At 47.1% G+C, this 24,892-nt stretch overlaps 1 protein-coding gene across 3 annotated transcripts in view; it reads left to right on the top strand.

The window, feature by feature from the left end:
* The first annotated feature begins 11,724 nt into the window (after positions 1-11,724).
* Positions 11,725-24,892, top strand: part of myo5c (myosin VC) — a 52,199-nt gene continuing 39,031 nt past the window's right edge. For 2 of the 3 annotated variants that reach the window (XM_060914481.1, XM_060914480.1), the window contains exons 1-7: positions 11,725-11,939; positions 12,265-12,375; positions 16,940-17,108; positions 18,706-18,850; positions 20,939-21,095; positions 21,729-21,872; positions 24,407-24,488. In XM_060914481.1, the coding sequence (XP_060770464.1) occupies positions 11,913-11,939; positions 12,265-12,375; positions 16,940-17,108; positions 18,706-18,850; positions 20,939-21,095; positions 21,729-21,872; positions 24,407-24,488 (835 nt within the window). In that variant the 5' untranslated portion in view covers positions 11,725-11,912. Of the gene's footprint in view, positions 11,940-12,264; positions 12,376-16,939; positions 17,109-18,705; positions 18,851-20,938; positions 21,096-21,728; positions 21,873-24,406; positions 24,489-24,892 lie in introns of those variants that run through there. The other variant, XM_060914482.1, reaches the window with a different exon arrangement.

Here is a 24,892-nt window from a genome sequence, read left to right as displayed (position 1 = left end):
ATCCAGCAGAATTTCTTGTATAAAAATAAATAAAAGTATTGCCTGATTTGATGCTCTTAGACTGAGTGAGTTTCTTTGATTTGGTTAGATATTTAAATGCCTGAAATGCAGCATTTTTACCACAGGTGGACAGTAGCGAAGTACATTTATTTGAGTAATGTACTCAAGTACGCTTTGAGTATTTTTATTTTTTTTTTTAACTTATGACTTCACTACATTTGAAAGACAAATATCATACTTTTCACTCCACTAAATTTCTGTCAAGGTCCTTGTTACTCGTTACTATGAAGCAGCTTTGAAAGTGGTGGGTTTGTTTGTTTGGTTTTTTTTTTTTCTAAAATGTGATTGGTTTTTTCGCAGGTGACACTGAGACAGCCTGTCAGTAATCACTAGGGTTGCGTCGTGTCCATAAACTGTATAAAATCAAGATCAGTGATTTCTCAGCAGTGTTATTTAAACATAATCAGATGATGGCAGAATGGAAGGAGGCAGTTCTTCTGGAGAGGCACACACTCATGTTTCAGTGTTCTGAAAGGATTGCTTTGTTTGCCTAAAATGAACCACATCATGGCCTACAAAAACTTGCTGTCCAACCTGCGGAAGCATATTGAGGGATATAAACACAGATTTTATTCCAAGAGTAAGTTTGCAATGAAGTTGTCTGTGCTTTTAGAGCTAGCGATAACGTTGCAATAGCTATGCAGTCTGATTGGTCAAATGACTTTCTATGGATTTGCCCACCAAGTTGCCATTGCCTTGTCCACGACTAATGTTAACACATAGCTAGTTAACTTGGACACTGTTAGTTAGCATGTAAAAACAGTTATACAAACATGAATAACGTTAACTTATCTGAAGTCCTTTCAGAAATGTTTTAGCATAATCTTGCTAAATAAACAAAATGTAGAAATATTTCTTTTCTAGTAGCATTAGCTACCCAATATGATTTCGAGCTTGATAAGTTTGTTAGCATGTCAGGTGGAGTTTTGCTAACTTAACGTTAAACCACCATGATGCACAGCATGCGTTCATTTTGTGAATTCACATTTCTGTCTTTGGTAACAGCATTAGGTTTTGTAAGCATTGTGGCAATAATACAACGATGCGTTGACAGAAAATGTACTTTTAATACTTAAGTATTTTTAAAAGCAAGTACTTCAGTATTTTAAGTAAAAATTTGACTGTACAACTTTCACTTGTATCGGAGTCTTCTCAAGGTCAAGACAAGATGACCACCCCCCCAGCATAGCAACTACAGGGGCAGACCTTAACCACTTTGACATCAGCCAAATACCTTGGGGTTGACCTCAGCAGAGACCTCAAATGGAATGGACACACAAATTGTATCTCAAAGTTTGCAAACTCCACCTTGGCCTTCCTCCGCAGGAATAGCAGGACCTCAAACACTGCCATCAAAATACAGGCGTTTCATACCCTTGTCTGCCCAAAGCTGGAATACTCGTACTCAGTCTGGGACCCTCACCACCAACAAGATATTTATCGCATTGAGATGGTTCAGAGAAGGGCAGCCAGATGGGTAACCTCACATTACCATAACATTTCCAGCATATCCGAGATGATCGAATCCCTTGGATGGCAAACCCTACAGACCAGAAGAAAACATTTCAGGTTAATTTTTCTGTACAAAATCTTAAGCAACAGTGCTGTGGTTGATATCCACCTAGACCCACAAAAACACCAATCTAGAACAACTAACTCAAGATCATTCAGGCAAATTCAAGTTACATCTGATGCCCACAAATTCTCTTTCCTTCCAAGAACAGTTGTTGAGTGGAACCAGCTGCTGGAGGCTGTCATCACAGCACCATCTGTCAAGGCTTTCCAGGAGGCACTGAAATCTAGCCATTAGGCGGCCACACTTTTTATCAATTTTATCTGCACAAACTTGTTTTGAAGTCAATAAATTTTTACCTTGCTTGATGTTTTTAACTAGTATGCCCGCCTAGACATAGCGGTCAAGATTGACAGCATCTAGTACTGGAAGAAGGAGTAATATTTGACCAGTGGGATCTGTACTTTTGACAAGAAGTCGGGTACCTTGCCCGCCTCTGATTTTTAGACACTCCCTCCGAGAGTCGGGTACCTTGCCCGCCTCTGATTTTTAGACACTCCCTCCGAGAGTCGGGTACCTTGCCCGTCTCTGCTTTTTAGACGCCCTCTCCGAGAGTCGGGTACCTTGCCTGCCTCTGATTTTTAGACGCCCTCTCCGAGAGTCGGGCACCCTGCCCCCCTCTTCTTTTTAGACGCTCTCTCCAAGAGTCGGGCACATTGACCGCCTCTGCTTTGTAGACACCCTCTCCGATAGCCGGGCACCTTGACCGCCTCTGCTTTGTAGACGCCCTCTCCGATAGCCGGGCACCTTGACCGCCTCTTCTTTTTAGACGCCCTCTCCAAGAGTCAGGTACCTTGCCCGCCTCTGCCTTTTAGACCCCCTCTCTGAGTCGGGCACCTTAACCGCCTCTTCTTTTTAGACGCCCTCTCCGAGAGTCGGGCACCTTAACCGCCTCTTCTTTTTAGACGCCCTCTCCGAGAGTCGGGCACCTTGACCGCCTCTGCCTTTTAGACGCCCTCTCTGAGTCAGGCACCTTGACCGCCTCTTCTTTTTAGACGCCCTCTCCGAGAGTCGGGCACCTTGACCGCCTCTGCCTTTTAGACGCCCTCTCTGAGTCAGGCACCTTGACCGCCTCTTCTTTTTAGACGCCCTCTCCGAGAGTCGGGCACCTTGACCGCCTCTGCCTTTTAGACGCCCTCTCTGAGTCAGGCACCTTGACCGCCTCTGCTTTTTAGACGCCCTTTCCGAGAGTCGGGCACCTTGACCGCCTCTACTTTTTAGACGCCCTTTCCGAGAGTCGGGTACCTCGCCCGTCTCTGCTTTTTTTAGACGCCCTTTCCGAGAGTCGGGCACCTTGACCGCCTCTGCTTTTTAGACGCCCTTTCCGAGAGTCGGGTCCCCTGCACGTCTCCTCTTTTTAGACGCCCTCTCCGAGAGTCCGGTATCTCGCCCGCCTCTGCTTTTTTAGACGCCCTTTCCAAGAGTCGGGCACCTTGACCGCCTCTGCTTTTTAGACGCCCTTTCCGAGAGTCGGGTACCTCGCCCGTCTCTGCTTTTTTTAGACGCCCTTTCCGAGAGTCGGGCACCTTGACCGCCTCTGCTTTTTAGACGCCCTTTCCGAGAGTCGGGTCCCCTGCACGTCTCCTCTTTTTAGACGCCCTCTCCGAGAGTCCGGTATCTCGCCCGCCTCTGCTTTTTTAGACGCCCTTTCCAAGAGTCGGGCACCTTGACCGCCTCTGCTTTTTAGACGCCCTTTCCGAGAGTCGGGCACCTTGACCGCCTCTGCTTTTTAGACGCCCTTTCCGAGAGTCGGGCACCTTGACTGCCTCTGCTTTGTAGACGCCCTCTCCGATAGCCGGGCACCTTGACCGCCTCTGCTTTGTAGACGCCCTCTCCGATAGCCGGGCACCTTGACCGCCTCTTCTTTTTAGACGCCCTCTCCGAGAGTCAGGTACCTTGCCCGCCTCTGCCTTTTAGACCCCCTCTCTGAGTCGGGCACCTTAACCGCCTCTTCTTTTTAGACGCCCTCTCCGAGAGTCGGATACCTTGACCGCCTCTTCTTTTTAGACGCCCTCTCCGAGAGTCGGGCACCTTGACCGCCTCTGCCTTTTAGACGCCCTCTCTGAGTCAGGCACCTTGACCGCCTCTGCTTTTTAGACGCCCTTTCCGAGAGTCGGGCACCTTGACCGCCTCTACTTTTTAGACGCCCTTTCCGAGAGTCGGGTACCTCGCCCGTCTCTGCTTTTTTTAGACGCCCTTTCCGAGAGTCGGGCACCTTGACCACCTCTGCTTTTTAGACGCCCTTTCCGAGAGTCGGGTCCCCTGCACGTCTCCTCTTTTTAGACGCCCTCTCCGAGAGTCAGGTATCTCGCCCGCCTCTGTTTTTTTAGACGCCCTTTCCGAGAGTCGGGCACCTTGACCGCCTCTGCTTTTTAGACGCCCTTTCCGAGAGTCGGGCACCTTGACCGCCTCTGCTTTTTAGACGCTCTCTCCGAGAGTCGGGCACCTTGACCGCCTCTGCTTTGTAGACGCCCTCTCCGATAGCCGGGCACCTTGACCGCCTCTTCTTTTTAGACGCCCTCTCCGAGAGTCAGGTACCTTGCCCGCCTCTGCCTTTTAGACGCCCTCTCTGAGTCAGGCACCTTGACCGCCTCTGCTTTTTAGACGCCCTTTCCGAGAGTCGGGCACCTTGACCGCCTCTACTTTTTAGACGCCCTTTCCGAGAGTCGGGTACCTCGCCCGTCTCTGCTTTTTTTAGACGCCCTTTCCGAGAGTCGGGCACCTTGACCGCCTCTGCTTTTTAGACGCCCTTTCCGAGAGTCGGGTCCCCTGCACGTCTCCTCTTTTTAGACGCCCTCTCCGAGAGTCAGGTATCTCGCCCGCCTCTGCTTTTTTAGACGCCCTTTCCGAGAGTCGGGCACCTTGACCGCCTCTGCTTTTTAGACGCCCTTTCCGAGAGTCGGGCACCTTGACCGCCTCTGCTTTTTAGACGCCCTTTCCGAGAGTCGGGCACCTTGACCGCCTCTGCTTTTTAGACGCCCTTTCCGAGAGTCGGGCACCTTGACCGCCTCTGCTTTTTAGACGCCCTTTCCGAGAGTCGGGCCCCCTGCACGTCTCCTCTTTTTAGACGCCCTTTCCGAGAGTCAGGTACCTCGCCTGCCTCTGCTTTTTTAGACGCCCTTTCCGAGAGTCGGGCACCTTGACCGCCTCTGCTTTTTAGACGCCCTTTCCGAGAGTCGGGCCCCTTGCACGCCTCTTCTTTTTAGACGCCCTTTCCGAGAGTCAGGTACCTCGCCTGCCTCTGCTTTTTTAGACGCCCTTTCCGAGAGTCGGGCACCTTGACCGCCTCTGCTTTTTAGACGCCCTTTCCGAGAGTCGGGCACCTTGACCGCCTCTGCTTTTTAGACGCCCTTTCCGAGAGTCGGGACCCCTGCACGCCTCTTCTTTTTAGACGCCCTTTCCGAGAGTCGGGTACCTCGCCCGCCTCTGCTTTTTTAGACGCCCTTTCCGAGAGTCGGGCACCTTGACCGCCTCTTCTTTTTAGACGCCCTTTCCGAGAGTCGGGTACCTCGCCCGCCTCTGCTTTTTTAGACGCCCTTTCCGAGAGTCGGGCACCTTGACCGCCTCTGCTTTTTAGACGCCCTTTCCGAGAGTCGAGCCCCTTGCACGCCTCTTCTTTTTAGACTCCCTTTCCGAGAGTCAGGTACCTCGCCTGCCTCTGCTTTTTTAGACGCCCTTTCCGAGAGTCGGGCACCTTGACCGCCTCTGCTTTTTAGACGCCCTTTCCGAGAGTCGGGCACCTTGACCGCCTCTGCTTTTTAGACGCCCTTTCCGAGAGTCGGGTCCCCTGCACGTCTCCTCTTTTTAGACGCCCTCTCCGAGAGTCCGGTATCTCGCCCGCCTCTGCTTTTTTAGACGCCCTTTCCAAGAGTCGGGCACCTTGACCGCCTCTGCTTTTTAGACGCCCTTTCCGAGAGTCGGGTACCTCGCCCGTCTCTGCTTTTTTTAGACGCCCTTTCCGAGAGTCGGGCACCTTGACCGCCTCTGCTTTTTAGACGCCCTTTCCGAGAGTCGGGTCCCCTGCACGTCTCCTCTTTTTAGACGCCCTCTCCGAGAGTCCGGTATCTCGCCCGCCTCTGCTTTTTTAGACGCCCTTTCCAAGAGTCGGGCACCTTGACTGCCTCTGCTTTTTAGACGCCCTTTCCGAGAGTCGGGCACCTTGACCGCCTCTGCTTTTTAGACGCCCTTTCCGAGAGTCGGGCACCTTGACTGCCTCTGCTTTGTAGACGCCCTCTCCGATAGCCGGGCACCTTGACCGCCTCTGCTTTGTAGACGCCCTCTCCGATAGCCGGGCACCTTGACCGCCTCTTCTTTTTAGACGCCCTCTCCGAGAGTCAGGTACCTTGCCCGCCTCTGCCTTTTAGACCCCCTCTCTGAGTCGGGCACCTTAACCGCCTCTTCTTTTTAGACGCCCTCTCCGAGAGTCGGATACCTTGACCGCCTCTTCTTTTTAGACGCCCTCTCCGAGAGTCGGGCACCTTGACCGCCTCTGCCTTTTAGACGCCCTCTCTGAGTCAGGCACCTTGACCGCCTCTGCTTTGTAGACGCCCTCTCCGATAGCCGGGCACCTTGACCGCCTCTTCTTTTTAGACGCCCTCTCCGAGAGTCGGGCACCTTGACCGCCTCTGCTTTGTAGACGCCCTCTCCGATAGCCGGGCACCTTGACCGCCTCTTCTTTTTAGACGCCCTCTCCGAGAGTCAGGTACCTTGCCCGCCTCTGCCTTTTAGACGCCCTCTCTGAGTCAGGCACCTTGACCGCCTCTGCTTTTTAGACGCCCTTTCCGAGAGTCGGGCACCTTGACCGCCTCTACTTTTTAGACGCCCTTTCCGAGAGTCGGGTACCTCGCCCGTCTCTGCTTTTTTTAGACGCCCTTTCCGAGAGTCGGGCACCTTGACCGCCTCTGCTTTTTAGACGCCCTTTCCGAGAGTCGGGTCCCCTGCACGTCTCCTCTTTTTAGACGCCCTCTCCGAGAGTCAGGTATCTCGCCCGCCTCTGCTTTTTTAGACGCCCTTTCCGAGAGTCGGGCACCTTGACCGCCTCTGCTTTTTAGACGCCCTTTCCGAGAGTCGGGCACCTTGACCGCCTCTGCTTTTTAGACGCCCTTTCCGAGAGTCGGGCACCTTGACCGCCTCTGCTTTTTAGACGCCCTTTCCGAGAGTCGTGCACCTTGACCGCCTCTGCTTTTTAGACGCCCTTTCCGAGAGTCGGGCCCCCTGCACGTCTCCTCTTTTTAGACGCCCTTTCCGAGAGTCAGGTACCTCGCCTGCCTCTGCTTTTTTAGACGCCCTTTCCGAGAGTCGGGCACCTTGACCGCCTCTTCTTTTTAGACGCCCTTTCCGAGAGTCGGGCACCTTGACCGCCTCTTCTTTTTAGACGCCCTTTCCGAGAGTCGGGCCCCCTGCACGCCTCTTCTTTTTAGACGCCCTTTCCGAGAGTCGGGCCCCCTGCACGCCTCTTCTTTTTAGACGCCCTTTCCGAGAGTCGGGCACCTTGACCGCCTCTGCTTTTTAGACGCCCTTTCCGAGAGTCGGGCCCCTTGCACGCCTCTTCTTTTTAGACGCCCTTTCCGAGAGTCAGGTACCTCGCCTGCCTCTGCTTTTTTAGACGCCCTTTCCGAGAGTCGGGCACCTTGACCGCCTCTGCTTTTTAGACGCCCTTTCCGAGAGTCGGGCACCTTGACCGCCTCTGCTTTTTAGACGCCCTTTCCGAGAGTCGGGACCCCTGCACGCCTCTTCTTTTTAGACGCCCTTTCCGAGAGTCGGGTACCTCGCCCGCCTCTGCTTTTTTAGACGCCCTTTCCGAGAGTCGGGCACCTTGACCGCCTCTTCTTTTTAGACGCCCTTTCCGAGAGTCGGGTACCTCGCCCGCCTCTGCTTTTTTAGACGCCCTTTCCGAGAGTCGGGCACCTTGACCGCCTCTGCTTTTTAGACGCCCTTTCCGAGAGTCGAGCCCCTTGCACGCCTCTTCTTTTTAGACTCCCTTTCCGAGAGTCAGGTACCTCGCCTGCCTCTGCTTTTTTAGACGCCCTTTCCGAGAGTTGGGCACCTTGACCGCCTCTGCTTTTTAGACGCCCTTTCCGAGAGTCGGGCACCTTGACCGCCTCTGCTTTTTAGACGCCCTTTCCGAGAGTCGGGCCCCCTGCACGCCTCTTCTTTTTAGACGCCCTTTCCGAGAGTCGGGTACCTCGCCCGCCTCTGCTTTTTTAGATGCCCTTTCCGAGAGTCGGGCACCTTGACCGCCTCTGCTTTTTAGACGCCCTTTCCGAGAGTCGGGTCCCCTGCACGTCTCTTCTTTTTAGACGCCCTCTCCGAGAGTCGGGTACCTCGCCCGCCTCTGCTTTTTTAGACGCCCTTTCCGAGAGTCGGGTCCCCTGCACGTCTCTTCTTTTTAGACGCCCTTTCTGAGAGTCAGGTACCTCGCCCGCCTCTGCTTTTTTAGACGCCCTTTCCGAGAGTCGGGCACCTTGACCGCCTCTGCTTTTTAGACGCCCTTTCCGAGAGTCGGGCACCTTGACCGCCTCTGCTTTTTAGACGCCCTTTCCGAGAGTCGGGCCCCCTGCACGTCTCTTCTTTTTAGACGCCCTTTCCGAGAGTCGGGCCCCCTGCACGCCTCTTCTTTTTAGACGCCCTTTCCGAGAGTCGGGCCCCCTGCACGCCTCTTCTTTTTAGACGCCCTTTCCGAGAGTCGGGCACCTTGACCGCCTCTGCCTTTTAGACGCCCTCTCTGAGTCAGGCACCTTGACCGCCTCTGCTTTTTAGACGCCCTTTCCGAGAGTCGGGCACCTTGACCGCCTCTGCTTTTTAGACGCCCTTTCCGAGAGTCGGGTACCTTGCCCGCCTCTGCCTTTTAGACGCCCTCTCTGAGTCAGGCACCTTGACCGCCTCTGCTTTTTAGACGCCCTTTCCGAGAGTCGGGCACCTTGACCGCCTCTGCTTTTTAGACGCCCTTTCCGAGAGTCGGGTACCTCGCCCGCCTCTGCTTTTTTTAGACGCCCTTTCCGAGAGTCGGGTACCTCGCCCGCCTCTGCTTTTTTAGACGTCCTTTCCGAGAGTCGGGTCCCCTGCACGCCTCTTCTTTTTAGACACCCTTTCTGAGAGTCAGGTACCTCGCCTGCCTCTGCTTTTTTAGACGCCCTTTCCGAGAGTTGGGCACCTTGACCGCCTCTGCTTTTTAGACGCCCTTTCCGAGAGTCGGGCACCTTGACCGCCTCTGCTTTTTAGACGCCCTTTCCGAGAGTCGGGCCCCCTGCACGCCTCTTCTTTTTAGACGCCCTTTCCGAGAGTCGGGTACCTCGCCCGCCTCTGCTTTTTTAGATGCCCTTTCCGAGAGTCGGGCACCTTGACCGCCTCTGCTTTTTAGACGCCCTTTCCGAGAGTCGGGTCCCCTGCACGTCTCTTCTTTTTAGACGCCCTTTCTGAGAGTCAGGTACCTCGCCCGCCTCTGCTTTTTTAGACGCCCTTTCCGAGAGTCGGGCACCTTGACCGCCTCTGCTTTTTAGACGCCCTTTCCGAGAGTCGGGCACCTTGACCGCCTCTGCTTTTTAGACGCCCTTTCCGAGAGTCGGGTCCCCTGCACGTCTCTTCTTTTTAGACGCCCTTTCCGAGAGTCGGGCCCCCTGCACGCCTCTTCTTTTTAGACGCCCTTTCTGAGAGTCAGGTACCTCGCCCGCCTCTGCTTTTTTAGACGCCCTTTCCGAGAGTCGGGCACCTTGACCGCCTCTGCTTTTTAGACGCCCTTTCCGAGAGTCGGGTCCCCTGCACGTCTCTTCTTTTTAGACGCCCTTTCTGAGAGTCAGGTACCTCGCCCGCCTCTGCTTTTTTAGACGCCCTTTCCGAGAGTCGGGCACCTTGACCGCCTCTGCTTTTTAGACGCCCTTTCCGAGAGTCGGGCACCTTGACCGCCTCTGCTTTTTAGACGCCCTTTCCGAGAGTCGGGTCCCCTGCACGTCTCTTCTTTTTAGACGCCCTTTCCGAGAGTCGGGCCCCCTGCACGCCTCTTCTTTTTAGACGCCCTTTCCGAGAGTCGGGCCCCCTGCACGCCTCTTCTTTTTAGACGCCCTTTCCGAGAGTCGGGCCCCCTGCACGCCTCTTCTTTTTAGACGCCCTTTCCGAGAGTCGGGCACCTTGACCGCCTCTGCCTTTTAGACGCCCTCTCTGAGTCAGGCACCTTGACCGCCTCTGCTTTTTAGACGCCCTTTCCGAGAGTCGGGCACCTTGACCGCCTCTGCTTTTTAGACGCCCTTTCCGAGAGTCGGGTACCTTGCCCGCCTCTGCCTTTTAGACGCCCTCTCTGAGTCAGGCACCTTGACCGCCTCTGCTTTTTAGACGCCCTTTCCGAGAGTCGGGCACCTTGACCGCCTCTGCTTTTTAGACGCCCTTTCCGAGAGTCGGGTACCTCGCCCGCCTCTGCTTTTTTTAGACGCCCTTTCCGAGAGTCGGGTACCTCGCCCGCCTCTGCTTTTTTAGACGTCCTTTCCGAGAGTCGGGTCCCCTGCACGCCTCTTCTTTTTAGACACCCTTTCTGAGAGTCAGGTACCTCGCCCGCCTCTGCTTTTTTAGACGCCCTTTCCGAGAGTTGGGCACCTTGACCGCCTCTGCTTTTTAGACGCCCTTTCCGAGAGTCGGGCACCTTGACCGCCTCTGCTTTTTAGACACCCTTTCCGAGAGTCGGGCCCCCTGCACGCCTCTTCTTTTTAGACACCCTTTCCGAGAGTCGGGCCCCCTGCACGCCTCTTCTTTTTAGACGCCCTTTCCGAGAGTCGGGCCCCTTGCACGCCTCTTCTTTTTAGACGCCCTTTCCGAGAGTCAGGTACCTCGCCTGCCTCTGCTTTTTTAGACGCCCTTTCCGAGAGTCGGGTCCCCTGCACGTCTCTTCTTTTTAGACGCCCTCTCCGAGAGTCAGGTACCTCGCCCGCCTCTGCTTTTTTAGACGTCCTTTCCGAGAGTCGGGCCCCCTGCACGCCTCTTCTTTTTAGACGCCCTTTCCAAGAGTCGGGCACCTCGCGCCTCTGCTTTTTAGACGCCCTTTCCGAGAGTCGGGTACCTCGCCCGCCTCTGCTTTTTTTAGACGCCCTTTCCGAGAGTCGGGCACCTTGACCGCCTCTGCTTTTTAGACGCCCTTTCCGAGAGTCGGGCACCTCGCGCCTCTCCTTTTTAGACGCCCTTTCCGAGAGTCGGGTACCTCGCCCGCCTCTGCTTTTTTTAGACGCCCTTTCCGAGAGTCGGGCACCTTGACCGCCTCTGCTTTTTAGACGCCCTTTCCGAGAGTCGGGTCCCCTGCACGTATCTTCTTTTTAGACGCCCTCTCCGAGAGTCAGGTACCTCGCCCGCCTCTGCTTTTTTAGACGTCCTTTCCGAGAGTCGGGCCCCCTGCACGCCTCTTCTTTTTAGACGCCCTTTCCAAGAGTCGGGCACCTCGCGCCTCTGCTTTTTAGACGCCCTTTCCGAGAGTCGGGTACCTCGCCCGCCTCTGCTTTTTTTAGACGCCCTTTCCGAGAGTCGGGCACCTTGACCGCCTCTGCTTTTTAGACGCCCTTTCCAAGAGTCGGGCACCTCGCGCCTCTCCTTTTTAGACGCCCTTTCCGAGAGTCGGGTACCTCGCCCGCCTCTGCTTTTTTTAGACGCCCTTTCCGAGAGTCGGGCACCTTGACCGCCTCTGCTTTTTAGACGCCCTTTCCGAGAGTCGGGCACCTTGACCGCCTCTGCTTTTTAGACGCCCTTTCCGAGAGTCGGGTCCCCTGCACGTATCTTCTTTTTAGACGCCCTTTCCGAGAGTCAGGTACCTCGCCCGCCTCTGCTTTTTTAGACGCCCTTTCCGAGAGTCGGGCACCTTGACCGCCTCTGCTTTTTAGACGCCCTTTCCGAGAGTCGGGCACCTTGACCGCCTCTGCTTTTTAGACGCCCTCTTCAAATCCTTTCACACACAGAGACAGAACCATGACGCCATGTTGAACTTTCTGTCCGAGTGAAGACTGAACACTCCAGAGGAATGTGTGTGTCCAACATGAGCTCGGATCCTGTTTCTTTTGTGTCGCGTCCCTGTGTAAATGAACACACCCCTACAGCAAGCAGGCGTCACGAGACCCGGAGGCGCTCACTAGCAGACGCACAGGTGCACAAGAGGAGAGTAAATTTGAAGTGAAGTGACCGAACACTTCCTCGCCTAGACTTTTTATTTATTTATTTAAAAAAAATCCGTGCCGTTAATTTTAATGTTATTTGAACAACACAAACACATGAGTGAACTCAGCGTCGCGTCGCGTGACTGAACGCGGTTGCTATGGCGCTCTCAGAGCTCTACACAAAGGTAGGGGGTGAAACGGAAGTGTTTTAAATATTTATTTTTTTACTCGGCTTAGTGTTTCACAAACTACCGTAACTTATCCAATTTATGTACTGTGTTTTGGAAAACCTTTTAAACATTATTTTACTTATGTTTCTGTTGGTTAAAAGTTTCCTCAAGTGCAGCATATGGTAGAGAATCCTGACTAGCAGCAGCTCACCTGTAAATCTGGTGTGATTATTGTTGTTACTTATCTTTCGAATAGTTTCTGCTCTTTTTTCAAGTTTGAGTGACTTTCTGAAAACATTCCAGATTGTGTTTTTGTGTAAAAATGCTGCCTTTACTGCAGTATAACCGAGTATGGGTGCCAGATGCAGAGCAGGTGTGGAAGTCAGCTGAGCTCCTGAGAGACTACACACCTGGAGATCCAGCTCTACAGCTGCAGCTAGAGGATGGAGCTGTAAGCACTCGTAGTATACTTTTTGTTTGTGGACACCTGAAGAAAACCACACCCGTATGTGCTCGTTGAATAATCCTGTCCCAGGTTTAGTCCCGTTGTTCTGATTTTAGATTTCCGCTCTTCTGGGTAGATTTTGGAGCGTGGCTGTGGGGATTTGTCGTTACTGATGTCAGGTGAGGAGCCTGGGATGCAGCCAGCGTTCCATTTCATCCTAAAGGTGTTCGGTGAGGTTGAGAGTCAAGGCTTCGTGCAGGAGTTTTTCCGCTCCAACCTTGGCAAATCATGTTTTCAAGAAGAAGAAGCACAGTGAGATTCATCCTCTGCATTTAACCCATCTGAAGCAGTGAAAACACACACACAGAGTAGTGGGTAGCCATACTACAGCACCCAGGGAGCAGTCAGAGGTTAAGTACCTTGCTCAAGGGCACTTCAGCCCAAGGCCACCCCACATTAACCTAACTGCATGTCTTTGGACTGTGGAGGAAACCCACGCGGACACTGGGAGAACATGCAAACTCCACACCGAAAGGCCCTTGTCGGCCGCTGGACTCAAACCCAGGACCTTCTTGCTGTGAGGCAACAGTGCTAACCACTACACCACCGTGCCGCCCCGCCTTTACATTACATGGCATTTAGCTGACGCGCTTATCTAGAGTGACGTACAAGTGCTGAACTTCTAGATAAGAGAGTTCTAGTGCCAAATGAACAAGTGACAGAATAACACCTAGTGTAATATTCTCTTGAAGTAGCAAACAGCCAACCATACAAATGAAGTGACAAAGTACAGCTAAATGGAGAAAAATAAAACCCTAAAGGTTAACACCAGGGCGGCACGGTGGTGTAGTGGTTAGCACTGTCGCCTCACAGCAAGAAGGTCCTGGGTTCGAGCCCTGGGGCCGGCGAGGGCCTTTCTGTGTGGAGTTTGCATGTTCTCCCCGTGTCCGCGTGGGTTTCCTCCGGGTGCTCCGGTTTCCCCCACAGTCCAAAGACATGCAGGTTAGGTTAACTGGTGACTCTAAATTGACCATAGGTGTGAATGTGAGTGTGAATGGTTGTCTGTGTCTATGTGTCAGCCCTGTGATGACCTGGCAACTTGTCCAGGGTGTACCCCGCCTTTCGCCCGTAGTCAGCTGGGATAGGCTCCAGCTTGCCTGCGACCCTGTAGAAGGATAAAGCGGCTAGAGATAATGAATGAATGAGGTTAACACCAAGTCATCATGACCAGGCGAGACAGCACACAGCCTGGGTTGGTGAGGACCGCTAAGTCTGCTACATGGTGGCACAATGGGCAGGGAAGCAGGGGAGAGGTGCAGCCTGAAGAGGTGGTTCTTCAGTCTGCGCTTGAAGGTGGTCAGGGAGTCGGCAGTTCTGATCTCTATGGGAAGGTCTTTGGACTGTGGGGGGAAACCGGAGCACCCGGAGGAAACCCACACGTACACTAGGAGAACATGCAAACTCCACACAGAAAGGCCCCCGCCGGCTGCTGGGCTCAAACCCAGAACCTTTTTGATGTGAGGCGACAGTGCTAACCACTACACCTCTGTTTTCATGGCGCTTGCTTTGTGCACAGGGGCATTGTCACATTGGAACAAGTTTGGGCCTCTTAATGAAAGTGAAGGCAAGTTTGTAATTCTATATGAGGGTGTGCTTCCAGCTTTGGTGAAGGAACACACACGGATGTGATGTTCAGGTGTCCACATGCTTTTGGCTGTATAGTTTATATTTCAATTGTATTGGAAATTCAGTTTTGAGTATATGATTTGTTAGATTAACTTTGTTCTAGTTGTTTTAACTTTATGTACTTTAGGTGTAGATTTAGTCTGTCATCTTGCTTCTTGGGATAGATTAAACATTTTAGAGCTTTTTTAAAAGTCTTTAAAAAAAAAAAGCCTGGATAAATACTGCATATTATCTAACATCCTTGAAACGGGCAAGATGTTTCTCATTAGTAGTCTAAATGAACTAAGGAGGTCTGCTTTATCTATCCATATATGAAAATAGTAAAACGCTGAATGGTTGATTTAAGGCTATTTAATATTTCATAATTAAATCAGTGTTTCTGTAACATATATAATGCATACAATCTAGAATATGAGGAAATTCTTCAAGGACACTAACAGATTTAGGAAAAAAGGTTAACTTTTAAAGATGTATTTCACCTGCCAGCCCTGATTTTTCATACTTAACTAACTGAAGTCCTGCAAATGTTACATGGAAAAAGAAAAGCGGTTAATAATTCACAGTAACTGTTTTTAAAAAGAAAAGATTTCAGTAGCCTATGGAAGTGTAAGCAGTAAGGATCTACTCAGGTTTCTGATGGCAGTTTACTACTAATTCAGTTTTATTCACAAATGGCTGGACTGAAGTGCATCCAACCTCATCACACTTCAGATATTCTGAACCAACGGAAACTTACCCTTCTATCAATTTATACCTAGTAGTAAGTTCTCAGTATACTTACAAGTTTAAATTGCATTTTAACCTTGGTCTTGATTTAAAAAAAAATGAAGATGGATAAATTTGACATTGGAGTTATGGTTAGTTACACATCCACTTTTATAAGTGGTACTTGACAAGATATTGCTCATCTTTCAGACAGTCCTTTTCTCAGTCTACCAAAAAACACAAGCAAACAAAACCTGAACGGTCTTCTCCTTTAATTGTCTTTAACCAAAAATGAAGTACTGGCCAGCAAAAGAAAAAGTATATAGAGCTCTATATGTAAAATGTGAAGGGGTGTGTTTGCCTTCAATAACCAAAATGGTCTAAAGGGTGGTGTGGCAGCAGTTCTGCTCCTCAAGGGCCACGGGGAAATGGCAGGAGTCCATCCACTAGCAAGGAAACATCACGTAATCGGGTGACATGAGGGGAGTAAGTGCAAAGCTTGGCACATGTTAACTCTGCTACAGCTATTACCATCTGAGCCTGCGTTTCCCACTAGAAGCATTATTATATACAAGCTGGCAGTTGTAAAGCTAACATAACGCATCATTGTAACACTTAAAGGAACAGTCCACCATACTTCCATAATGAAATATGTTCTTCTCTGAATTGAGACGAGCTGATCCGTACCTCTCCGAGCTTTGTGCGACCTCCCAGTCAGTCAGATGCGCTGTTACTTCTGTTAGCAATGTAGCTAGGCTCAGCATGGCCAATGGTATTTTTTGGGGCTGTAGTTAGATGCGACCAAACTCTTCCACGTTTTTCCTGTTTATATGACCAGTGACATGAAACAAAGTTCAGTTACACAAATTGAAACGTGGCGATTTTCTATGCTATGGAAAGTCCGCACTATAATGACAGGCGTACTAACACCTTCTGCACGCTTCGACAGCGCATTGATACCTTCACTCGGAGTTGTACCATTTTTTTTTTATTTTTATTTTTTAGACAGGGCGGACGGACCAGGGCATTCGCCTGCCTGGCCGTGCCCGATGAGGAGCACTCTCGGCCGGCTTGGGAGGCAGACGGCAGCCCCTCCTGGAAGTGTGGTTTTACCATGGGCCTCATGCGGAAAAATGGCAAAGTCCCAATTTTACCATGGGGCTCGAGTTGTACCATTTTTTTCAGACAGGGTGGACGGACCAGGGCATTCGCCCGCCTGGCCGTGCCCGAAGAGGAGTGAAGGTATCAATGCGCTGTCGAAGCGCGCAGAAGGTGTTAGTACGCCTGTCATTATAGTGCGGACTTTCCATAGCATAGAAAATCGCCACGTTTCAATTTGTGTAACTGAACTTTGTTTCATGTCACTGGTCATATAAACCTATGTAAACAGGAAAAACGTGGAAGAGTTTGGTCGCATCTAACTACAGCCCCAAAAAATACCATTGGCCATGCTGAGCCTAGCTACATTGCTAACAGGAGTAACAGCGCGTCTGACTGACTGGGAGGTCACACAAAGCTCGGACAGGTACGGATCAGCTCGTCTCAATTCAGAGAAGAACATATTTCATTATGGAAGTACGGTGGACTGTTCCTTTAAAGGGCAACACACACAAAAACATAACATGGCAGCATAATCTGACCAAAATTACAGCTGGATTACAGAAAAGGGCTCATTTTCTTTTAGTGTAGTGTATTATTTAATTTTAATCTAATTTTATTTCAGTTTAAAATGTAAATCTGTTTGTTTATAGCTTAAAACTGTGACGCATAATATCAATCCATAACAGTTATAAGACTGGACTAATATAATAATGTAATACAGCACCCTTTAAACTTGTTCATACACCGCTTCTCAAAGAGCACAGACACTGATTGACTTTGTTTTCAGCATGGTTAAATGCTCAATATACATTAAGACCTGTTGTGTGTTAAGTCTATGAGGAGTTTCATCTTGTATGACATTTCTCCACATAAATACCTAAGGACCGCCACTTTGTAAGGTTTAATTCAATGAAAATTTAGTAAAACTCCTGACAAAGGCTGTTGGGAAAACCAGATTTCAAAGAATCCAGAATCACACTTGCAGTACTGATGGTTATGTTACTTGCAGATTTTGTACAAATCTGATATGAGAACTTTATTAGTTCATGCTGCTGTTCTGGCTGATTCTGTGCCTCAGGAGATCCTGTATGCAGTGGATGTGGATGGTCAGTTACCTCCCCTCCGTAACCCAGACATCCTGGTGGGGGAGAATGACCTAACCGCACTGAGCTATCTCCATGAACCGGCTGTGCTACATAACCTGCGTGTCAGATTTGTGGAGTCGAAAATAATCTACACATACTGTGGTAGGTGAGGATGTTGTTTCCAGGAGTTTAATCATTTTATGAGCTCACCGAAGATAAGACTCCGAAGCTATTATGGGACCTTGAAAAACCACATAAAATGCTCTCTGACTCAACGGTTTGCTGTGCTCAGAGTTTTTAGTACGAATAGTCATGAAACTAAAACAATTCAAACTCCGTGTTGTCCTACCAAGAGATATGGGGTAGGATATGACCTTACCATGCATTTCCAAGCATTTTACGGTTAGTTTTTCTGAGGTTTGCTATTAGGTCACAGCACATACAATGCACAAAACAATGCCACGTTCATCACTAAAGATTATTTATTTACAGTAAAAGTACAACAGCAGTCTTTTTTTTTTTTGAAGTAGTAGTTAAGAGAGAGGAATATGTGAACCCACTTATGAAAAACTGAGTTTTAATTATTTTTATGCAACTTGCTGCTCTTACTTAGGATGTATAGTCAATCAGTTAAATAAAACAATTAAATGGCTTAATACAGGGTGTTTCAACAAATTTGATATTATTTGAGCTGTAAATAGCCATAAAATTAGTATTAAAAAAAAAGTATAAAATTTATTCCTCAAAATTTGAATGAGAAATTCAAAAGGTATGTGGATTCCATGAACAATTTCACAAATTTTCAATATGTGCGCCACCTGACACACACACAGCCTTCCTCTTTGAACTTTTTGTGCCGTGTCCAAATCTACATTGCAGTTGGTGCATTTTTACAGAATTCTCTCATGAATGCACGCTGCACAGTCTTGTTGGACTGTGTCCGAGCGTACTCTAACACACAAAACGCCTTTTCTTTTCCAGTGAATGGCGTTTCTATACCTAAAAAGATAAAAACAAAAAAGATTACACATAAAATTTTGACTTGTTTCCACACATGCTGTTAAAATTTGAGGTCAGTTGAATGAGAATTGGCAAAATTATTAGACTGTGAAATGATATAAAAAAAAATTTAAAACACCCTGTACATTATCACCCGATCAACAAATTATTTTACACTTTCAGTTTGCCATTAGGTGTTAAAAGCACTCTGTAATTGGCCCAGAGTCTTGTTCGTCTCTTTCTCATCTCTCATCTCATTATCTCTAGCCCCTTTATCCTGTTCTACAGGGTCGCAGGCAAGCTGGAGCCTATCCCAGCTGACTACGGGTGAGAGGCGGGGTACACCCTGGACAAGTCGCCAGGTCATCACAGGGCTGACACATAGACACAGACAACCATTCACACTCACATTCACACCTACGCTCAATTTAGAGTCACCAGTTAAACTAACCTGCATGTCTTTGGACTGTGGGGGAAACCGGAGCACCTGGAGGAAACCCACGCGGACACGGGGAGAACATGCAAACTCCACACAGAAAGGCCCTCGCCGGCCACGGGGCTCGAACCCGGACCTTCTTGCTGTGAGGCGACAGCGCTAACCACTACACCACCGTGCCGCCCGTCTCTTTATTTCTCATGCTTATAGCAGGACATCATATTACTTACTTTTAGCTTTGAGTTACTCTTCTGTAATTCTTCTTTTCACATATTTATATGTTTATCCCTCAGAGTCTTTCTTGTTTTATACTGTGCATCTTAGGCATTATCCTAGTGGCGGTAAACCCATATAAACAGCTCCCCATTTATGGAGATGCAGTCATCCGTGCTTATTCTGGCCAGAACATGGGAGATCTGGACCCTCATATATTTGCTGTGGCAGAAGAAGCTTATAAACAGATGGCAAGGTAAGTTTATTCCAACATTCAGGTCAACTGACATTGATGTGCACCATTAGATATAATGAAATTACATCCTGCAACATCAGTACAACTTTATTGGTTTAATTATCCTGGGGAAAATTAACATTTTCAGTCCTGTATTTCAAATGTACTTGATCGGCTAAGACATATTCAAAATCAAGATTTAATTTCTTTAGTTTTGCACAAGACTGTGAGACAAAATGTTTTGCATCCTGCAAACTAGACTATACACTGAAATCATCACATACTTGCTTTCAGTGATGTTAGTACGGATTGCATGGAAATATTTTTTCTTTTTCATAAAATCTCAGTATTCAAATTAATTAAATCTGTGTTCACAATAAGTGCTACTACAGTTTTTGCTACAGTATGCACTTACCGTTGTGGTCAGAAGTTTACATACAGTGACATGAATGTCATGGCGATATTTGGGCTTTCAGTAATTTCTTTGAACTCTTTCTGTGGCAGAATGATTGTACAGCATACATCTTTAATTAAAAAAACCACTAGAATTTGTTGCACAAGTTTTAATTTTCTTTGGGATTTCTGAAATCAACACGGGGTCAAAATTAGACATACAGGGGTCAAAAATTTACATACGCTCGCCTAGATTATTAATTCAGAGGTGTTGAAACTTCCAAAATGTCTCTTATCTTGCCAAGGCTGAGGACGCTTTACTTCCCGTTAGTGATCATGATTGATTCCAGCTGGTAGCTTCTCTGTGCCTTCATAAAAAGGGTTTGTTTACAGCACTCATTTGATTGACCAACACAGAGTAAAATGGGAAAGTCCAAGGAGCTCAGTGCAGATCTGAGAAAGTGGATCACAGATATACACAACTCTGGAATGTCTCTTGGAGCCATTTCTAAACAACTGCAAATTCCAAGATCGATTCAAACAATTGTATTTAAGTTATTGTGAGGTGTAGTCGTTTTGCCAAGCCACTTTGCTTCAAGAAAACCCAAATTGTCACCCTCAGCTGAAAGGAAATTGATTTGGATGTTTAGGAACAACCTGGGAACCACCATGGCACAGCCCTGCCATGAACTGGAAGCTGATGGATCACTGTCTACAGTTCAGATCACCATGGACTAAGAGGCTGCTATCCAAGAAATAACCCCCTGCTCCAAAATTGACACCTTCAAGCTTAACTAAAATTTGAAGCTGACCACACAGACAAAGGAAAAAAGCCTTCTGGAGGAAAGCTGTATGGTCAGATAAGACAAAAATAGAGTTGTTTGGCCACAATGACCACCATGTACAGAGGAACACTGTACCAGCTGGTGGTGGTGGTAGGATCATCATGCTCTGGGGCTGTTTTACTACCAGTGGAATTGGTTCATTGCACAAAGTGGATGGAATAATGAAGAAGGAGGACGACCTCAGAATTCTTCAGCATAAACCGTCAGAAACTTGAACAAGACTTGGGATTTACAACAGGACAATGAACCCCAAACATGCATCACAGCTGGCTGTGGAGGATAAAGCAGGCTAGCATTAAGCTTAAAACAAGTCCTGACTTCAACCCTATTGAAAATATATGGACTGTGCTTATAAGTCGAGTCCATGCCAAGAAAAAAATATTTAATTGAACTCTACCAATTCTACCATGAAGGGTCGTGAAATATCCAACCAGAATTCTGCCAGAAGCTTGTTCATGGTAAACAAAAAATGTTTGGTCAAGGTGAATCTTGCGAAGAGACATTTTACCCAAATATTATGTGTGCTGTATGTATATTTTTGACCCCGTATGTATAATTTTGACCCTGTGTTGATTTCAGAAAACCCAAAGAAAATTAAAACTTGTGCATCAAATTCTAGTGTTTTTTTTTTTCAATTAAAGATGCATGCTGTGCATTTTGCTACAGAAAAAGAAGAGTTCAAAGAAATTACTGAAAGCCCAAATATCACCATGACATTCATATCCAAGATGACATTCATGTAACCATATGTAAAATTCTGACCACAACTATATCTATAAAATAGATACATATAGATAACAGTACATACAATGAATAAAGGTTAGATTATACAGTATCCTTTTCTGTGAATGCTTATAACGTATTTATACAGGAACAACAAGAATCAGTCCATCATAGTCAGTGGGGAGTCTGGAGCAGGGAAGACTGTGTCTGCTCGCTACGCTATGAGATACTTTGCAATGGTCAGCAAATCGAGCAGCAACGCCCGGGTGGAGGACAAGGTTTTGGCATCGAACCCCATCACTGAAGTACTGTGGTCCATCAGCAATATCACTTATTATTCTATCCACATTCACTGGATATGAGCAATTGCGTGCTCTGATTGATTGGCCACTCTAATACTAGGCTATCAGCTCATATACCATGAGTAGAGAAAAACAAAATGGCGGTGCGTGTTGCTGAACCAACCGAGGATTAAATAAAAACTCTCCTTGAAAACAAAACCCCAAAAAATACAAAAAAAAAGCATCAAAATATGGAATAAAAGTATTTCATGGTAAGAATGTATCTTTTTTTTATTTTTCAATAATTATTATTATAGCATTTTTCACAAATTACTGCTGTCTTTGCGCTGGTTTGTTTACATTCTAAGCAGAAATTATTTTGTTGGACATTTTGTATAAAGTTTTTATTTATCAAATTTGCAAAAAATAAAAATGCTCTACTTCTCAAAATCCAGTGAATGTAGATAGAATAAAACAGTTATTCCACTCAATCTCATCGTACATGGCTTATGGCCGACTCGGCCCTCTGCGCCTCATCAGCTATCAGCTCATGTACGATTCGATTTAATGGAACATCTGTTAATTATATGCTCTTACATAAAGTGACATAAATAATAACATAATAATGTGCTGTGCACTTTTGCTCTACATTTGCAGGCAATCGGTAATGCGAAGACCACCAGGAATGACAACAGCAGCCGATTTGGGAAATACACTGAAATCAGTTTTGATCGGAGATATCAGATAATTGGTGCTAACATGAGGACGTACCTTCTAGAAAAGTCTAGGGTTGTTTTTCAGGTAAAGAAGTTTGCATGTTGTGGTCAGGGGTAGCTGGTATGAATGCACTAGAAAGGCTGAGCTTCCCATGAGGTTCAACAGTAAAAAGACATCAATATACAGTGTCATTTTTGGCCTCTACATCAGATTATTTGCTGTTAAAATGTTTTAAGGTGGATTATTTTGGACTTTTGTGGAACCGAGTATAACACCACCTCGGAAATAAAGAATGAAGGAAATAAAAGTAGATGGAAGAAGCATACGTTTGGCAGATACTCTTATCCAGAGCAACTTACAAAAGGGAAAGGAGTTTTATATTTTTATCTCATTTATACAACTTGCAGGGGTGGGTTTCCCAAATGCATCGTAGCACAAAGATCATCATTAAATGGTAGAGTGAGCAGCACAATGAACACACTCTCTCCTAGTTAAGATGCTCTTAGCGTTAAGAGGCTATTGGGAAACCCACCCCAGTTGAGAGTTAAGTCCCTTACTCAGAGGCCCAGCAGTAGCAGCTTGGCAGGGATGGCATTTGAGCTCATAATTTTCTGATTAGTAGGCCAATGAGCTACCACCACCAGGTTAGTGTTTTTTATTTGAATAAATGTTACAGCATTTCTGTTTAACATGTTGGAAACATTGTTTACGCATCTAAAACACCTTAAAAAGGGAGAAATTACAAGTTTAGATACCCAATTGTGCATGAATGTGTAATAGTTTGCCACACATCATTCTTATTACATCCTTGATGAGACCTCATGATATAATGCATTGCTCAATTCTGATTCTTTATTCTCAAGCTACAGTGCCTTGCAAAAGTATTCATACCCCTTGAACTTTTTCACATTTTTCCACCTTACAACCACGAACTTAAAAGTTTTTCATTGAGATTTTATGATAGACCAACACAGAGTAGCACATAATTGTGAAGTGAAACGAAAATGATAAATGGTCTTCAAAATTTTAAACAAATAAAAATCTGACAAATGTGATGTGCATTAGTATTCAGCCCCCCTGCGTCAGTACTTTGTAGAGCCACCTTTTGCTGCAATTACAGCTGCAAGTCTTTTGTGGTATGTCTCTACCAGCTTTGCACATCTAGACACTGAAATTTTTGCCCATACTTCTTTGCAAAATAGCTTAAGCTCAGCCAGATTGGATGGAGAGTGTCTGTGAGCAGCAATTTTCAAGTCTTGCCACAGATGCTCAATGGGATTTAGGTCTGGACTTTGACTGGGCCATTCTAACACATGAATATTCTTTGATCTAAACCATTCCATTGTAGCTCTGGCTGTATGTTTAGGGTCATTGTCTTGCTGGAAGGTGAATCTCCTTCCCAGTCTCAAGTCTTTTGCAGCCTCCAACAGGTTTTCTTCCAGGATTGCCCTGTATTTAGCTCCATCCATCTTCCCATCAACTCTGACCAGCTTCCCTGTCCCTGCTGAAGAAAAGCATCCCCATAGCATGATGCTGCCACCACCATGTTTCACAGTGGGGATGGTGTGTGCAGGGTGATGAGCAGTGTTAGTTTTCCGCCACACATAGCGCTTTGCATTTAGGCCAAAAAGTTCAACTTTGGTCTCATCTGACCAAAGCACCTTCTTCCACATGTTTGCTGTGTCCCCTACATGGCTTCTGGCAAACTGCAAACGGGACTTCTTATGCCTGTCTTTCAACAATGGCTTTCTTCTTGCCACTCTTCCAAAAAGGCCAGATTTGTGGCGTGTACGACTTATAGTTGTCCTGTGCACAGATTCTCCCACCTGAGCTGTGGATTTCTGCAGCTCCTCCAGAGTGATCATGGGCCTCATGGCTGCTTCTCTGACCAGTGCTCTCCTTGCTCACTCTGTCAGTTTAGGTGGACGGCCATGTCTTGGTAGGTTTGCAGTTGTGCCATACTTTTTCCATTTTTGAATGATGGATTGAACAGTGCTTCTTGAGCTGTTCAGAGCTTGGGATATTTTTTTATAACCTAACCCTGCTTTAAACTTCTCCAGAACTTTATCCCTGACCTGTCTGGTGAGTTCTTTGGTCTTCATGATGCTGTTTGTTCTTCAGTGTTCTCTAACAAACCACTGAGGCCTTCACAGAACAAGTGTATTTATGCTGAGAGTAAATTACACACAGTAGGACTCTATTAACTAAGTAGATGACTTCTGAAGGCAATTGATTTGCACTGGATTGTATTTAGAGGTATCAGAGTACAGGGGGCTGAATACTAATGCACACCACATTTTTCAGATTTTTATTTGTTTAAAATTTTGAAGACCATTTATCATTTTCGTTTCACTTCACAATTATGTGCTACTCTGTGTTGGTCTATCACATAAAATCTCAATAAAAAGCTTTTAAGTTCGTGGTTGTAAGGTGGAAAAATGTGAAAAAGTTCAAGGGGTATGAATACTTTTGCAAGGCACTGTATATATTAGATTTTAGCCTCCCATCTAATATCACCATCAGCCGTAGGTTATAATGATGCATTATGTTTTACATATGTTTATTTGAATGGTCATGCTGAGGATTTCTTATTAGCTATTTTTTTGTTCTGCCTCCAGTCAGAGAATGAAAGAAACTATCACATCTTCTATCAGATGTGTGCTTGTGCAGACCAACCACAATTTAAGAGCTTGAGACTGCGTGAGTGTGTATGCTGTTTAAGTTTATCTTTGCCTAATTAGTATCTCGTTGCAACAGTATACAAGCCTGTTTATTATTTTGATGTATATGATGCTCATGTTAAAAAACAAAAGCAAAATAAATAATAGATATATACAGTGGTATGCAAAAGTTTGGGCACCCCTGGTCAAAATTGCTGTTATTGTGAACAGTTAAGCAAGTTGAAGATGAAATGATCTCCAAAAGGCATAAAGTTAAAGATGACTCATTCCCTTTATATTTTAAGCAAAAACAATTTTTTATTTTCATCTTTTACATTTTCAAAATGACAAAAAAGGAAAAAGGCCTGAAGCAAAAGTTTGGGCACCCTGCATGGTTAGTACCTAGTAACACCCCCTTTCGCAAGTATCACAGCTTGTAAACAC

Source organism: Neoarius graeffei, chromosome 2 (assembly GCF_027579695.1).
Source record: "Neoarius graeffei isolate fNeoGra1 chromosome 2, fNeoGra1.pri, whole genome shotgun sequence".
Lineage (NCBI taxonomy): Eukaryota > Metazoa > Chordata > Actinopteri > Siluriformes > Ariidae > Neoarius > Neoarius graeffei.
Note: the sequence above shows the minus strand (reverse complement) of the source record. Positions and strands in the feature narration are given on the sequence as shown.